Genomic DNA, 17461 nt, shown 5'->3' with positions numbered 1-17461 from the left:
AGTGCCTCATCCTCTATCTCCCTCTTCTTTATCCTAAGCAACACACATCTGGGGAGAAAGCTGTATCTCCCCTCCCTGAAGCCTCTACAATTTTGAGCTCTATTCATCCATCTCCTCCCATTTTCTCTTATGTTAAAACACTCCAGAGCTTGACAGATTTTTCATCAAGCTGCCGGAAACTACTCAACACACCCATTATTTCTCCCATCTCTCTCCCACTTCAACAAACCCTATTAGAATCTCTTCCCCATTTCTTTAGGACCCCTGTTTTTCATAAGAACTCACAACTCTCTCTCTGTTTATGCTAAACTCACGATGGTTTTGCTCCCATGCCACAAGCTTCTCATGTCAAGCTAAGAATTCATTTGTAACCACTAAGAATCTATCTGCAAGCAGCCATTATTTTTGTTGGTGAAGGTAACCAAGGTATTTTCTAAGGCCCTACTATCCTTTCGAAGCATCCTTGGGGCTTGATTTCTGAACTCAGACTTAGGGGGTAATTCAACTGCTTTTTTCAGCCCAAGTCCATTCGTCAGGCTGCTGGAATAAAAAGACCCATGCAATAATAAACCGGCAAAGAGAGGAAAAACTATTTATTCATTCTTCAAAAAAAGTGGTAACGATAACAATGATACACTTTTTGCATCTAATGTTGATACTTCAATTCCTGAGGACCTTACTCAACTCGGACCTCAAGTGGTTGAACAATGTGTTTGATTTGGTATTTATTTATATTTTGTACTTCTTTGTGTTATATTTGTTCGTAATGTGGCCTTGCTTGATTTATAAAATTTCATTTACATTTTTGTTTCAAGAGAAAAAAGGGTTATATAATATATCTCGTGTAAAAAAAATTATTTTAGCCTACTCCTATAAAAATTCATGGGTACGCCATTACTCGCAACAACAAGTGCACAACCTCCGCTCATAGGCACATATGGCTACAAGAAATTATGACATTAAAGACATAAGCCTAGAAAAACCAAAAAATGTATGAGCATGCAAAACTACAACTACAAGATTTAAACTATCATAAGTAAAAACCTACAAGTATACAACAAACTCAAAAAGTGTTGATGCACTTATTACAACTCAAAAATTGCAACAAACAAAAATAAATTAAATAAATAAACTGATTTGTCACCACATCGTCCCCAAAACATCTAAGCAACCAATAAACTTAGACAATAAGCCCAAGCAAGCACCAAAATCTAGCCATAAGCTTGTAAAAACATTGAGGAGTGGAAAATAGGAGAAGATGAGATGATAAAAGAAGAGAGGAAGCGAGGAGAGGAGAGATGGGGAGGGTTTGTAGGTAATGGGCGAGGAGTAGAAGGGTGGAGGGAAGGGGGTGAAATAGAGGAGAAGAGGGGTGGAGGGCATCGACCCAAGGAAGGCAGTGGTTGAAACTTTTCTCACCTTATAGATTTTTTTTTTCCTCGAGAGATGAATAACGCTTCACAAATCCACTCATTTTTACTACATACTTTCAAGTAAGAAAAATTCCCATTGTGGATGTAATGTGATGTTATTAATATACTTATGTTATAACATATGTACTTATTTTTAGGATCTTAATGATATAAGCGTTCATTTGGCTAGGCGCATGAGGATTAGTGGAGTTATATTTGTTCTAACTTATGTTCTTATAAGCGCTCATTTGGCAAGGCACATGAGGGTTAATGAAGCCATGTATAAATGAATTAGGATTACAAATTTGCAATTTATATATTATGTCCTTTATTTATTCAACTTACATGGTTAAAAGTGTTGACACTTCTAGGTAGGGGTGGCATTTTAGACCAAAAAACTGAAAAACCATAAAAACCAACCGACTATTAACCGCAATGAAACCACGATCGTGATAGAACCGAACCGCATTTGCGGTATGAAGAACCGAACCACATTTGCGGTATGAAGAATCGAACTGCATTTGCGGTATTTGATTTTCAAAACTTGCGGTTACTGCAAACCGCAAAGTATAGCCAATCTATGTTGTTTTATTTGATTCTTCTTATAATAAAATGTACTAAACTATGTTGTTTTATTAGTAGATAACATTGGTGCTCAAACAACACAACGAGGTTCTTCAAATCCACTCACCACCAACACTTGAGTTTGTAACTTTAGTTTGTAACATTGGTGCATTGCATTTTTCTTTCAGTTTGTAACGTTAATTAAGTTTGAATTGGATTTTTCCTTTTAGTTGTAACTTTAATTCATTTTGCTTTGTATTTTCCTTTTGGTTTGTAACTTTAAAGGATTTGGAATTGGAATGCTTGAGAAGTTTAACTTTAATTGGAATGCTTGGAATTGTAACTTTAATTTTCTTTAGGTTATGAATGCTTGAGAAGTTGAGGAGATTGTGAATTTATATATGCTTGAGAAGTTGAGGTTGTGAATTTATTTATTTAGGTTGTGAATTTATATTTTTGTGAATGCTTGAAAATTTGTGGTTTTAAACCACAAAAAGCAGTCGGTTTGCGATTTCAAAAATCATCATACCTTACTAAAATGGGGTGTGCTAGATTTACCTTATTAAACTGTTAGATTTTAGACTTGGCTAAACTTTAGGGCTCATTTGTTACAAAAGACTGTATTGGCATGGATTATGGATCAAAGACTATCTTGGATTGACTTGGCTTGGCCTAAGCTAGATAACACGTGTACTGCATTTAGTGTATGCTTGGACTAGGACTATATTTTTCAATTTTTTTGATTTTTTTAATTTATTAAAAACAGATTATTAAAGTGAATTTATTATTTATTAGATTTTTCTTCTCTCTCTTGCATCTCATTCTTTTCTTCTTCCTCCCATGGCTTGCTTCTTTTTATCCATCCTCTCACCTTTACCTCTTCTTCTCAATCTATTTTTCTCTTTCTTTTTTTTTTCTTCCAAAAATTTGTCTCTTAGTTTTTTTTTTTTTAATTTCGAATTTTTGTCGCTCTGCTTGTGCAATTGTCGTCGTCTCACAGTCGCCGGCGTCCACATCCCATAGTTCAAGCTGCGAAGTCGTTGTCTTCAATTGGTGGTCGCAGAGCCACAGCCCAGGGCCCAAAACTATGGGGGGCACAAAAATATGGTTTTTTAGCCTATATATTTATATTTTATATAAATAAATTAATACCCAAAACCGTTTGCGTCCTAGAAGGAAGTAGACGTAATCATTAATCATGGCATGCTGGCAGCACAAACCTCTTTGAGATTCTCTAGGAAACTAAATATAAATTATATAATATAATATTTCAAAAAACAAAAATTAATGAAACTAAACATATGGAAACAAAGAGTTCTTAACCAAAAAAACCAAACAAACGTTCTTATCTTAACCAAAAAAATAGACCTAGCAGTGGCAGCAACACGCATTGGAAGCTTTAGCAATTTGAAGGTCTTTTCTTTGTGTCATTCTTTTTCATAAATAGATGTTTAACATGATTTTTGTAAGAGACATCGTTGTTAACTTATTTTTCTTTTTATTTGATTTAGCAAAAAAACTCAACATAGATTCTTGTTCTTCACAATTGGAAATTTGAAGTTTCAAGTTGAAGAAAAAAAAGCTCAAAATCTAAATTTTATTATTCTTTGTTCATTAGTTTTATTGTTATTGTTCGTGTTTTTATAAAAATTAAAAAATGTTACCTAATAAAATTAATTTGTTGATTAAAAAAAATTGTAATTTTAGTTTTAAATTTATCTAAAAGGGCACTCTCTAGAAATTTGCCCTGGGCCTTAGAAAACCCAGGACCGGCTCTGGGTGCTGGCCAAAATTGACAGGAACTGATGGCGATGCTAGATTTGGGTTACTACTTGTAGATGTGACTATAAGGGTTTGGATTGATTGCAGGTGCTTGGGTGGTCGGTGGTTGTAGATGGCGCTTGGGTTGGGTGGTCGATGGTTGTGGCGGCGCTTGGATTGGGCTTATCTCCGTTTTCATCATATATGCTTAACAGTTAACATTAACACTAACTATACGAAAAGAAAAACTCACAGGCTATAGCCAGGGACGAACCTACGCCCATGCTAACATAGGCTATAGTCAGGCGACTTGATATTTTATAGTTCAATATTAATACTCAGCTCACCAAAGCACACCTCCACACACCCCATCCCACCCATAGAAATCTTTTTATTTTAATTTTATATAGTTAATTAATATTTATTACTTGCCCTTTTTCATAAAACACACATTCGTAGAGGACATCCTTTACGTTTTCTTTTTTTTTTTGTCAAAAAAAAAAACCTTTACCTTTTCTAGTGAAAATAAAACGTCAATTCATTTTTTTTTCTTAAAATTTTGGCTACTTTTTCTCATTTTTATTTTCCGAGTTGGCTTGGATGAATTAAAATGGTTCAGTTTTTTTTTTCTTCTTCTTTTGTAATGGATTATAAATGCTTTCAATTCTTTTCTTTTCATGGAGAAGTTTATCATGTAATTGCTAATTGACCTTAAAATTCATACTTCAACGAAATTCACTTGCACCGTCAAGTTTTCTAAGTTTGTATGTAAGATAAATTTAGCCCATTCTATTTTCAAATCCTAGGTCCGTCTGGCTATAGCCCAGGTTGTACATACCATAGGTCTGTCCCTGGACACTTCAAATTTGATTTATAACGTAGTGTTTTTTTATTATACATATTTCTACAAAATGATATATTTGTATTTTTAAAATTTGCAACTCACAAGTTTTTATTATTATAGGGAATTCAATCAACAAACAAGGATGGTAAAATCCAATAACAAGCACGTGGATCAAAGTCACCTGTTATTGAGTTGGTCACATACTTCACGCGGGCTTCAATGGATTTCATTAATGGAGCCTCCGATACTAAATAATGTTTGGGCTGAAATGAGAAAGCCCATCTTGATCAAGGCAAAAAAAAAGCCCATAAGAAGAAGCGTATAGTAAATGTATTTTGGAGAAGGACCCAGAAATTGAAATGGAGAGCAGCAGGAAGGCGGTTTAAGCACATGAACTTAGCTGGGAATTCCATTTCTCAAAACACAACTTTCATTGATAAATTTGTAACCAAAACCTTCTCTTCAAACTTGAAACTTGAAAAACAGTGTGTGGAAAAGAAAAGAAAAAACTAGAAAAGATTGGAGGAAAGAAGAAAACATGGCGGTGGAAACTGAGGCTGTGACCGTGCCAGAGTTGGCTCTTGCTGACACTGACATCAACTGGGACAGGTTTCATTCCATTCCTCTCTTTTGCCTTTTTCTTTGTTTTGGTTCCCCATTTCATTTTCACCACTCTGTTTTCATTTCTTTCCATGCTTTAAAATGATATGATTATTTTAGGCAGAATTTGGAACACTATGCCCTTTTCTTTATGGTTTCTTTTTAACTGGGTCTTACTGGGTTAACAGCTCTGTGTATTTACGTGTGTAATGTCCTCTTGTAATGTACAAAGTTTAGCTGATTGTCAATGAGAACCATTGTTGAGTTGAAATTATATTGGAATGTTAAACAGTTTATGTTAGTCCTGATTAATCATCATACTGATTTTGGGCAAGTTGCATTACTCATTTTTATGTCAGTTTATTGCATATTTAAGAACAAATTTCAGTCTAGATGGCTGGATTCAAAGCTGCTGTGGCTGGCCAGCTCTTCTGATTTACGTATTGTCTATAAACTGTTTCGGTGGTAAAATAAGTCACTTCGTATGAACGTATGAAGTTTTTTTTTTCTCCTTTGTTTGGTTCGTGCTGAGGTTTGATTTTTCTATCTGTAATTCTTTGCATTCTGAGCAGTAAGCCTATGGAAATGACAATGAACTTAGGTAGGATCCTTATCGTACTTAAAACAAAACACCCCAAAACCCCTCTCTTTTCTTCTTGGAAAAAGAGAACCGAACACAACCACGGTCCACAGTCATTTTCTAAATATGTTTCTTTTCCCCAATGGATAAATGAGGGTATGTTACAATGATATTTTAATATGGATTAGAAGAACTGACCCTCTTTTAAAATTTATTCACCTCAATGTAGGTTGGACAAGACAAGGTTTCATATTATTGGGGCTATTCTCTTCACAGCGCAGTCAGCCTTACTACATCCAACATCAGTTGTAAAGACTAGAATGCAGGTAGCTGGTTCTGGATTCTCTCACATGGGTGGAATATCAGTGTTTAGACATATATTAAAGAGTGATGGCATCCCTGGCATATTCAGAGGTTTTGGCACTTCTGCCATTGGATCGTTGCCTGGTAGGGTCTTGGCTTTGACATCACTTGAAGTATCAAAAGATATAATGTTGAAATACACTGAAGATCTAGACATGCCTGAGGCTACGCGTATTGGAATTGCAAATGCAGTGGCGGGCATGTTCTCAAATTTAGTTTCTTGTGTATACTATGTCCCCTTGGATGTGGTAGGTAAACCCTTTCGTTCTCACTTCCTATTATATATGTTTTTGTTTATTAACCAAGACAAGAAATGGTGTACTGGAATACATAAGAAAATGAAATAGCCTGTTTTCAGGTTATGTTCGCATAGCTTTTACTGGCTTTAAAACAAATGTCCTGGAGATGCTGTCATGAAACTGCATAACTCTTTATCTTCAACTCTAATATCCTGCTAAGAGATGAGTATCTGTCCCCAAAACCAACAACTTTTGCTTCCTTATGATAGTAGGTTTGCCGTATACACCACTTCCACTGTACAATATTTTACTTAGCACATGAAACCTTCAGTTTCCTTAATGCTTTATGGCTTAACAGGCTCAAAAGACTCTTACATTTTACCTAATTTTGTATGCTGATCGAAACACAAAACATTTTAAGTAACAGTTGTGTATGTAGGATAAGAGTAGAAAACTTGTGATCTTTGATGCTGGGGTTCAGTTCAATATGAGCTTTGAGATTTTACCATGCAATCATTGTATTTGTACTCATTATTGTTTTGGCTTTTCATTAATGCTGATAAAGCAGTTCTGTTTTTCAATATTTTGTGCTGAATGTACCTGTTGTTATGCTATCTGCACTATACTATACTTGTGCATATTCAGATTTGCCAGAGACTAATGGTTCAAGGACTTCCTGGGACCACATCCTGCAACAGACCATTTGATGTCATACATAAAGTGATAAAGGCTGAAGGTCTTCGTGGTTTATATAGAGGCTTTGGATTAACAGCTGTGACCCAGTCTCCAGCATCTGCACTTTGGTGGGGTGCCTATGGTTCTGCCCAGCACATCATCTGGAGGTGTACATAATTTAATGCTGGTCAATTTTATTCTAGCAGTTCCAAAACTTCAGCCTAATCTGTTGTCTAATTATCAGACTTCCTTTTTGTTATTGTAGGAGCTTGGGCTATACTGATGATGCAGAGAAGAAACCATCTCATATGGAGATGGTGACAGTTCAGGCTGCAGCAGGCATGATGGCAGGTGCTTGTTCCTCCTTTATAACTACTCCCATTGACACAGTCAAGACACGACTTCAGGTAGTTTAGTGCAAAACTGTAAATTTTATAAACGTCCGTTTCTGTTCCATCTCTGCAGCCATTGTTTCTATTACATTTCTACAGTCTTAAATAAGAAATAAGTTATGTGCTTTAAAAAAAAAAGGTCATTTGGCTAATTCTTTGATATGTTACTTGAAGGTCATGGATAATTATGGTGTTGGACGACCATCAGTATTGAAGACGGCAAAAGCACTCCTTAAAGAGGATGGATGGCGGGGCTTTTATAGAGGATTTGGTCCACGGTTCTTAAATATGTCACTCTATGGAACTACAATGATCGTTACTTATGAAATAATAAGTAAGTTAGCTTCCAAATTAATTTTATTTTTTAATGCTTGCAAATTGAAAGTCTGACCATGGCTGATGAAATTAGGGATTTTGTTCTCTCATTAGGACACTTCATCAACATGGATATGCAACTTGCCTTTTAGCTGTCATCTGCAGTAGTTTCTTAGTTCATGACTTTGAGGCAAACTTCAAATTTTATGTTATTACCTTTATGAATATGGTACATTTTAAAAGATCAACGATGAGCTAGTGGTATCTTATGTAATAAAAGGGCATTAGAGAGCTTGAAATAAAAGTTTTACACATTCTCATTACGAAGCTATTCTTTATTTGGCAGAGTAGCAATTGGAAAAGGAAAAATTAAAAACAAAGTAGTAGAGAATTATTTGGAAGTGACACCTATTAATGATAATAACATAAGGAAAACCAATTGAGGTGGTATGAATAAACCACTTGATTCACCAAAACTGTTTCTCTGATATTGGCCCAAGACACATCTGTTTCCCTTACGAAGAGTTCAGAATTACCTTTCCTATGATTTCTAGATGAATGGTTGCTTTTCCCTTTTTTTTTTCTTTTTACTTACAAAGATACATCAATAGCATTCTTTGATGTGTGGTCATTTGTCTTGGTATATTGGTTCTGTACAGAATCTATGCTTGTCATTAAACGGGGCCAACTAATTACTGTGTTTTCTATTGTGGTCACCAATTTATCAGAGAGATTATCTGTAAGGCGAGAATGAAATCTTGAGATGGAAAAGGTGCAACTTTGCTGTAACGTTTGTTTCCTGGAGTAAGAGGAGATTGATTCTAGGTTCTTCCTCTCTTTTTTTGGGGACAGACAGAGTTGGCCTATTTACAATAGGAAGCCTTTTTTCGAAGAGATTCCTTCTCATGTTGTTTCCTTCCCTGTTATATTTGAATGGGAAGGCTGGGTTTCCTTTTGCCCTTTAGCTCTGTAAATATGTATGCCCGTTTTTCGTAGTTTGTTTATCAACTGTATGAATTTGAGTTGGATTTTGGATTTTATGTTCTGCCAACTCAATTAGAGTTTTTCGGGTTTGAATTTTCTGTCAATTCAATTACATTGGAATGACAGTCTTGTCTTGTGCTTTAAAACTACTCATGCCACTACCTCTATACGGACCAGAGGCACAAAACTTCTGAAGTATATTTGTAAACCCATATTGCCTCTGGCTCTGTGACCACATATCTGCCCCGGTCTTCTTCCCCTCAGATCCTTCACAACAGACACTACCTCATTTATGTTCTATACTCGGAATATTCTAATTTTCGGAAGAGAATTCATAATAAAAGAAATAGTGTAGCCGCGCGGCTATACCTGTCCCTAATTTTTTTAAAAAGCAAACGTACAATACTCGTATTGAACATGTAGGTATGTATTTTTCATATTTAATACAAAAAATGTTCAATAATACACACAAAATTCACATATTATACACATTATTGAATACAAATAATATATATTAAAATATTATATAGTGACAGAACTTTAAACTTGAAATTTGTCAAAATTTTGCATAAATAAAACATGTACGTATTTTATTCGTATACCCATGCGTGCGGCTATACCAAATTAATATATATAAAGTATAAACTAATGCAACTAGGAGGGTTCTTTTATCTTAATTTTTTTTATTAAATAGTATAGCAGACGGGCTATACTCGTATACTCGGTTTTAAAATTTTTGTTATCAAGACACGTATAGCCGGGCGGCTATACTCCGTTTTCCCTAATTTTTTTTAAAAAGAAATAGTACGGCCGTGCGGCTATACTCTGGTTTTAACTTTTTAAAAAATAGTACAGCCGTACGGCTATACACGGTTTTTCCCTAATTTTTTCAAAAAGCAAATGTACAATACTTGTATTGAACATGTACGTACATATTTTTCATATTTAATACCTATATTTTTTCAAAATGTTCAATAATACACACAAAATTCACGTAATATACACATATTTTTTTATTACAAATAATATACATTAAAATATTATATAGTGGCCGAACTTTTAACTTGTAATTTGCCAAAATTTTAGTATTTGTATAGTTGTGCGTCTATACCAAATTAATATCTATAAAGTATAAACTAATCCAACTAGGAGACCTTTTTAAAAAAAAAATTAAATGGCTATACTCTGTTTTTTAAATTTTTTAAAAAGCAAATCGTATAGCCGCGGCTGTACTCGGGTTTTCAGTTTTTTAAAGCAATAACATAGCCGTCCGGTGATATGCTGTTTTTCAAAATAGTACGGCGTGCGGCTATACCCTGTCTTTCAAAATAGTACAACTGGTTGGCTATACGAGGTTTTTTCTTAATTTTTTAAAAAGCAAACGCATTGAACATGCACGTATATATTTTTCATATTTAATACAAGTATTTTTTTTACAAAATGTTCAATAATAGACACAAAATTCACGTAATATACCCATATAATTGACTACAAATAATATATATTAAAATATTATATGATGGCTGAACTTTTAACTTGTAATTTGCCAAAATTTTGCCGAATAAAACATGTACGTATTTTATTCGTAGAGCCGTGTGGCTATCCCAAATTAATATCTATAAAGTATAAACTAATGCAACTAGGAGGGTCTTTGTTTCTTTATTTTTTTAAAGAAATACTATAGCCGTTTGGCTATACTCGGTTTTTCTAAATTTTTATTATAAAGAAATACTATAGCCGGTCGGCTATAAGCGGGTTTTTCCTAATTTTTTTAAACAATAAATAGTACAACCGTCCGGCTATACTCTGTTTTTTTTAATTAAAATAGTTCAGCCGAGCGGCTATACTCAGTTTTGTCCTAATTTAAAAAAAAGCAAGCATACAATACTTGTATTGAACATGTAGGTACATATTTTTCATATTTAATACACGTATTTTTTTACAGAATGTTCAATAATACACACAAAACTTACATATTATAAACATATTATTGTATACAAATAATATATAGTGGCCGAACTTTTAACTTGTAATTTGCCAAATTTTTTTAGAAATAAAACATGTACGTATCTTATTCATATATCCGCCTCCTATACCAAATTAATATTTATAAAGTATAAAGTAACGCAACTAAGATGGTCCTTTTATCTTTTTTTTAATTAAGTAGTATTCCCGCGTGGCTATACTTTGTTTTTTTAAATTATTTTTATAGAAATAGGATAGCCAGTCGGTTATACTTGGGTTTTCTAATTTTCTTTAAAGAAATAGTTTTTTTCCTTATTTTAAAAAAAATAAATAGTACAGCTGTCCGGCTATACTCGATTTTTTTCCTAATTTTAAAAAATCAAACTTACAATACTCTAATTGAATATGTACGTACTTATTTTTCATATTTAATACTCCTATTTTTCACAAAATGTTCAATAATACACACATTATACACATATTATTGAATACAAATAATATATATTAAAATATTATATAGTGGCCGAACTTTTAACTTGTAATTTGCCAAATTTTTTACAGAAATATAACATGTATGTGTTTTATTCGTATAGCCGCGAGACTATACCAAATTAATATCAATAAAGTATAAACTTATGCAACCCGGAAGGGTCCTTTTATCTTAATTTTCTTTATTAAATAATATAGCCGTGCGGCTATCCGTGGTTTTTAATTTTTTTTTATAAAGGAAATAGTACAGCCACCCGGCGATACTCTCTTTTAATTATTTTTTTTGAAATAGTACAGCCCGGATTTTCTAATTTTTTAAAAAGAAATAGTGCAGCCGTTCGGCAATACTGTTTTTAATTTTATTTAAAGTAGTATCACGGCTATACTGCTTTTAGTTTTTCATAAGTTGTGCGGCTATACGCCGTTTATTCCTAATTTTTTAAAAAGCAAACGTACAATACTCGTATTGAACATGTATGTATGTATTTTTCATATTGAATATATGTATTTTTTTACAAAATGTGCAATAATATACACACAAAAATCACTTAATATACACATGTTATTGATTACAAATAATATATATTGAAATATTATACAGTGACTGAACTTTTAACTTGTAATTTGCCAAAATTTTGCAGAAATAAAACATGTACGTATTTTATTCATATAGTCGTTCGGCTATACCAAATTAATATCTATAAAGTATAAATTAATGCAACTAGAAGAGTCCTTTTTTCTTATTTTTATTTATTACGTAGTCTAGCCCGTCGGCTATATCCCATTTTTTAATTCTTTATATAGAAATAGTATGGCCGGACGGCTATACTTGGTTTTTTATAAAAACAAATAAATAGTAACGCCGTGCGGCTGTACAATGTTTTTAATTTTTTGTTAAAAATAGTACAGCGGCGTTCTATTTCTTGTTCAAAAAATTAAGGAAAGCCTAAAATAGCCGTGCGGCTATACCCGGTATTTTCCTAATTTTGTAGAAAAGGAAATATTACAGCCGTGCGGCTAGCAGTTCCAAGTATATCTAAAAAAATAGTATAGCCGTACGGTTATACTCGGTTTATTCCTAATTTTTTAAAAAGCAAACGTACAATACTCGTATTGAACATGTTCGTACATATTTTTTACAAAATGTTCAATAATACACACAAAATTCATACACTATACAGATATTATTGAATACAAATAATATATAGCATGGTTCTTAGAACATCTTGGGCTCTTATTCATTGGGATCTTTTGATTTCATTATAAAATAATAAAGAAAACAATGCTAAGCCACTTAAGATTGAGAGAGTACAACAAACTCAGCAAAACTTCATCATCATATCAAGAAAATAAGTTTTTTTTTTTCTTTCTACATCTTTCTCTTGATCATGATTTCGATCTTCTTAATCTATACCACGAAGAGAATCAAATATTTTGATGTGTCGACGAACAAAAGAACAAAAACCATATTTTACTTTTCTTCTTCCTAATTTTGTAGCACTGAGATAAAAATCAAGGATAATGAAATATGTTGACGCTCAAAAATGGTTCGGCACTTTTGAGGCCAACTTAGTGATGAGGTGTGATTGATGATGAGTGAAGGTGAGGACCTTCACCAAGCGTGTGAGGATTTGAGCAAGCGATAAACATACAAAAGACAAGATATACGTGGTTCACCCTTAATGAATGGGCTACGTCCTCGGAGAAGTATATTCTCATTATTATAATATTGTGTATTTACATTTGTACATGGGGTTGGGCCCAAACTTAAATGTAAAAAAGGGGAAGGTCATGACTAAAGATCAAGCCCAGCCCAAGGATCCTTTTCAAGGGGAGAGTGGTCTCTCTTATAGGTGAGGGGGAGCCTTCACTTCTTATAATTTTTCAATGTGGGACTCTTTGATTTGCCTAGAGTTGCTTCTAATTGCTTGGTCAAATATGGTATAAACAGAAGTCCCAAGTTCTCAAGCAAGGAGGTACTCCTTGGTTGAGGACTTGCAATTTTCAGTGCATTGACCGAGCAACACCTTAGTCTTCTTTCCAAGTAGTGTAGTGTCGATGGTTGAATGATGACGGTGGTGCCGAAGGCGCCGCCTCGTCGATGATGGCAGGGTGCCAAGGTGATGACGGATGCCGGCATCGTTCGTCCGGGACGATGGACAGGTGCCGAAGGCATCTCTCGTGTCAAATGGACAGCCGGTGCCGAAGGCGCTCTCGCCGGATGATGACAGTGTCGAAGGCATCGCTTGTCAAATGATGACGGGTGCCGGCACGGCATCGCACTCGCCGATTCATGAAGGGTGCCAAGGCATCGCGACTCACCGAATGATGGCGGGTGCCAAGGCATCCTCACGCCTAATGATGGCCAGTGCGAAGGCATCATATCGCGCCGAATGATGGCGGGGGTGTCGAAGGCACCGCCACGCTAATGATGGTCGGGTCAAGGCATCGCACGCGCCGAATGATGGCGGGTGCAAGGTATCGCCGCCTGAATCATGACGAGTCAAGGCATCGCACTCGCCGAATGATGGCGGGTGCCGAAGGCATCGCCACGCCGACCATGACGGATGCCGAAGGCATCACTCGCCCAATGATGGCGGGTGCCGGGCGTAGTCGCCGCGCCAATCATGACGGGTACCAAGGCATCGCACTCACCGAATGATGGCGGAGTGCAAGGCATTGCTCACGCCTAATGATGGCCGGTGCAAGGCATCACATGCGCTAATGATGGCGGGTGCCAAGGCACCGCCACGCCTAATGATGGCCGGTGCCAAGGCATCGCACGCGCGAATGATGAGTGCCAAGGCATCTCTCTTGTCAAATGATGACGAGGGTGCTGAAGGCAACTCTTGTCGATGATGACGGAATGCCGAAGGCATCGCTTTTATCAAATAATGACAGGTGCGAAGGCATCTCTTTTCAAATGACGACGGGGTGCCAAGGCATCGCTCTAAGTCGGATGATGACAGTGCCGAAGGCATCTCTCGTGTCAAATGACGGGTGCCGAACGGTAGCTTTTGGTCTTTATGCTTTTGTATGGCAGCTGGGTGCCGTTTAGAGATTTTTGGCTTGTATTGTTGTGAACGCCAAATGCCATAAGTGGGCCTTTGAAATTTAGTGATTCGGCAAGGGAGCAACTCGTGGGCCTCCAGAGGTGTGTCTTGACTTCGATATGGCCCTTGCCGTTCGGCAAGAGTAGCCTGGAGAAGGGAGTTTAGTGAAGTCATGGTGCTGGGCCCGTTTGTTTTTTGGCGTGAGGCCTTGGGCGGCATGGCCTAGGATTTTTAGAAGGTGAGAGAGCAGAGTCTCTTTATCAGACCTGCCGTTCGGCAGTTTATGCACAAGAAGGCAAAACGTCTTAGTTGCTTTCAGCAAGGTTGCCGATCAGCAAGGGTGATTTCGAAATATTGGAGCTAGGTTCCTGCCGAGTTCCCTGGTGAGTGAGTGCCCACAGCTTCAGTAGGCTGTTTAATCTTTCCCAGGGAGCCGTGAAGGTTGTCGAGCTGGGCTTACAGTTTTGAAAAGCCTGGTCATTGCTGTTCGGCAAGGGTGAAGAGGAGGCTTTGTGGTTACAGCTTTGGCACGACGTGGTTCGAAGGAGAGGTCGAATCTTCCATTGATTCCGGCGTGAAGCCATGGTGAGGCCCTGGTGAGACTTGGCTGTCCCTCTTCCTTCGGTACGTGAGACTTGGTGAGTCCGACGTGATTTGAGCAGATTTCGCAAGCTCCCTGTGTCGGCACGAGGATGTTGAGAAGTTTCTCAAGAGTGTGTATGCACAGTTCCGGTAGAGTGACCAGAAGGCTGGTTTCGTGGAGGCACTTTGATCTTTGGAGGGAGCCCTCTTGCGAGTCCCCATTGCTTCTGCAAAACCCTTACCGTTCGGCAAGGGTGGATTGAGTAACTTTTGGGAGCCTGCGGTGGCTTCAGCCACAGGGCCTTGGTGAGACCTTTGTATTGGCTGTGCTGAAAAGAAGCTTCTTCGGCAACGTGGTCTGATTCGAGCTATGGAGGTTGACCCATGGTAGTTACTGATCGGTGATACTGAGGGTTGGAGTGGCTGTGCCTTTTGAAAACTATTATCAACCTGTTGTTCAGCATGTATGACACCATGGTGTCTTGAGAGCTTTCGGCAGGTATGGAAACTTTGTCCTTTACGATCTGGCGCCACCCTACTGATCGGTAGGGGTGTCCGATGGTTTTGGAGGTCTGATGGGCTCAATTATCTTGATTTGCCGAACGGTAAGACAAGTGAGAGGGGCCTTGACGGAGTGAGCTAAAGATGAATCAACTCCAGCAAGTTTAGAAGGTTTTGGAGCCATGACAGGGGCTGTCATCAGCTGTGAGTCATAATGTATCATGTCCTACCGAATGGTGGGTGTGTTGAGTAATTTATTGGCATGGGTGTCAAACGGTAGCTCATGAAAAATAAGCAAGGTGGAGGTCTGGGAATATTAGTTGGCTTAATTCTGCCTTACCGAACGGTAGGATGATTTGTGCCATTGAGAAGGTGGCTCCCAGATGAATCATTGCCCAACGTTACTGTTCAGCAATTTATGCGGAACACAGACTAGACAATATATGTTGGAGATGGGCTGAAGATGAAACAACTTCAGCAAGTTCAGAATTTTTGACTAAGTGGATGCCTTGAGAAAGCCAATGGCATGGCTACCGTTCGGTAGCTGGTCAAGCAACATGGAGTTGGATGGCCACTCAAGGCTTTTGGGTGGCTTGATCAATCCCCTGGATGGGTGTGCCGTTCGGTATTTTGACCTTTCATGCAGATTTTTGGTGAAAATCTCGAAAGTACAGTGTGGCAGTTGGCTTCAGAGATGAACTGAGGTTGTTGCCGTTTGTTATAGCACTTGGGGCTGCAAGTGGGCTGCTCTTGCCATGTTGTCCACGTATGATAATGGTCGGCAACATAACTAAATGGCATACACATATCCAATATAGATTTTTACTGATCCAATAATAGTGTATTGTCAGAAATTTAGTTTGGTATGCAATCTCCAAATTCAATAATAACAAAAGAAGAGAAGGAATATGTCACTCATCTCTTTGGAAATGGTGCACAATGGGCGGTGATCTGCCTCTGAGGGCTCCCAAACTCTCTCTTCAAACGGGGTGCCGAACGGTACTTTGAATTGAAAAGGTGGTTTGGCCTTGCAAGCCATGCAAATGATAGTTACATTCTGGTTGGCTAATAGATTAGTGGGCTTGCACCACTTATGTCGGCAAATGGGAATAAAATAAAGAAGCAAGATAAGAAATGCAGCTCTTATGTTTTGGGAGCCCACTCATCAATATTCACCAAAGGTGCCGAACGGTAAGGCATGTTAAGAGAAGCTAGGGTGGCCCACATATTTCCTCTTCTTTTGAACTATATTGCAAGGATTCATCTTCTGCATGTCACTCTCTTGAGACACTCACGGTTACTCCATTGTGGTATTGCCGTTCGGCAAGCTAGGAGATGCTGACTGCAAGGGTGCTGAAGGGCACTGAAAAAGGGGGGAATGACAGAAGCTTTTTGTGTTGATTCCCACAGACGGCGCCAAACTGTTGACGCTCAAAAATGGTTCGGCACTTTTGAGGCCAACCTAGTGATGATGTGTGATTGATGATGAGTGAAGGTGAGGACCTTCACCAAGCGTGTGAGGATTGGAGCAAGCGATAAACATGCAAAAGACAAGATATACGTGGTTCACCCTTAATGAATGGGCTACGTCTACGGAGAAGTATATTGTCATTATTATAATATTGTGATTACATTTGCACATGTGGGTTGGACCCAAATTTAAATGTAAGAAAAGGAAGGTCATGACTAAAGACCAAGCCCACCAAGGATCCTTTTCAAGGGAGAGTGGTCTCCTTTTATAGGTGAGGGGGGCCTTCACTTTATAATTTTCCAATGTAGGACTCTTTGCTTCTAATTGCTTGGTCAAATATGATATAAACAGAAGTACCCCAAGTTCTCAAGCAAGGAGGTACTCCTTGGTTGAGGACTTGCAATTTTCAGTGCATTGACCGAGCAACACCTTAGTCTTCTTTCCAAGTAGTGTAGTGTCGATGGTGCCGAATGATGACGGGTGCGAAGGCGTCGCTCTCGTCGATGATGGCGGGTGCCGAAGGTGATGACGGGATGCGAAGCGCATCGCTCGTCGATGATGATAGGTGCGAAGGTGATGACAGTGCGAAGGCATCGCCTCGTCGGATGATGACGTGGTGCCGAAGGCATCTCTATTGTCAAATGATGACATGGTGCGAAGGCAATGAGTGC

General features: G+C 37.6%; 1 protein-coding gene across 3 annotated transcripts; it reads left to right on the top strand.

Moving 5' to 3' along the window:
* The first annotated feature begins 4933 nt into the window (after window positions 1–4933).
* Window positions 4934–8875, top strand: LOC103323265 (uncharacterized). Of its 3 annotated transcripts, none has more exons than XM_008225251.3 (6): window positions 4934–5190; window positions 5991–6372; window positions 7009–7205; window positions 7304–7445; window positions 7605–7764; window positions 8474–8875. In XM_008225251.3, the coding sequence occupies exons 1-6, from the start codon at window positions 5120–5122 to the stop codon at window positions 8497–8499; spliced, it is 978 nt and encodes a 325-aa protein (XP_008223473.2). In that variant the 5' UTR covers window positions 4934–5119; the 3' UTR covers window positions 8500–8875. The 3 variants fall into 3 exon arrangements, with proteins under 3 accessions (XP_008223473.2, XP_088900852.1, XP_088900853.1); XM_089044726.1 differs by lacking the exon at window positions 8474–8875 and adding an exon at window positions 7860–8049; XM_089044727.1 differs by lacking the exon at window positions 8474–8875 and adding an exon at window positions 7840–8049.
* The last annotated feature ends 8586 nt before the right edge of the window (window positions 8876–17461 follow it).

Source organism: Prunus mume, linkage group LG2 (genome assembly GCF_029339155.1).
Source record: "Prunus mume cultivar Tortuosa linkage group LG2, ASM2933915v1, whole genome shotgun sequence".
Taxonomy (NCBI): domain Eukaryota; kingdom Viridiplantae; phylum Streptophyta; class Magnoliopsida; order Rosales; family Rosaceae; genus Prunus; species Prunus mume.
Note: the sequence above shows the minus strand (reverse complement) of the source record. Positions and strands in the feature narration are given on the sequence as shown.

Bases quoted from the DNA above. Each gene is read 5' to 3' on its own strand.
- LOC103323265 (XM_089044726.1), top strand. From the start codon at position 5,120: ATGGCGGTGGAAACTGAGGCTGTGACCGTGCCAGAGTTGGCTCTTGCT. The intron at 7,206-7,303 runs GTGTACATAATT...TTGTTATTGTAG, and splicing joins GCCCAGCACATCATCTGGAG to GAGCTTGGGCTATACTGATG. The intron at 7,446-7,604 runs GTAGTTTAGTGC...TGTTACTTGAAG, and splicing joins CAGTCAAGACACGACTTCAG to GTCATGGATAATTATGGTGT.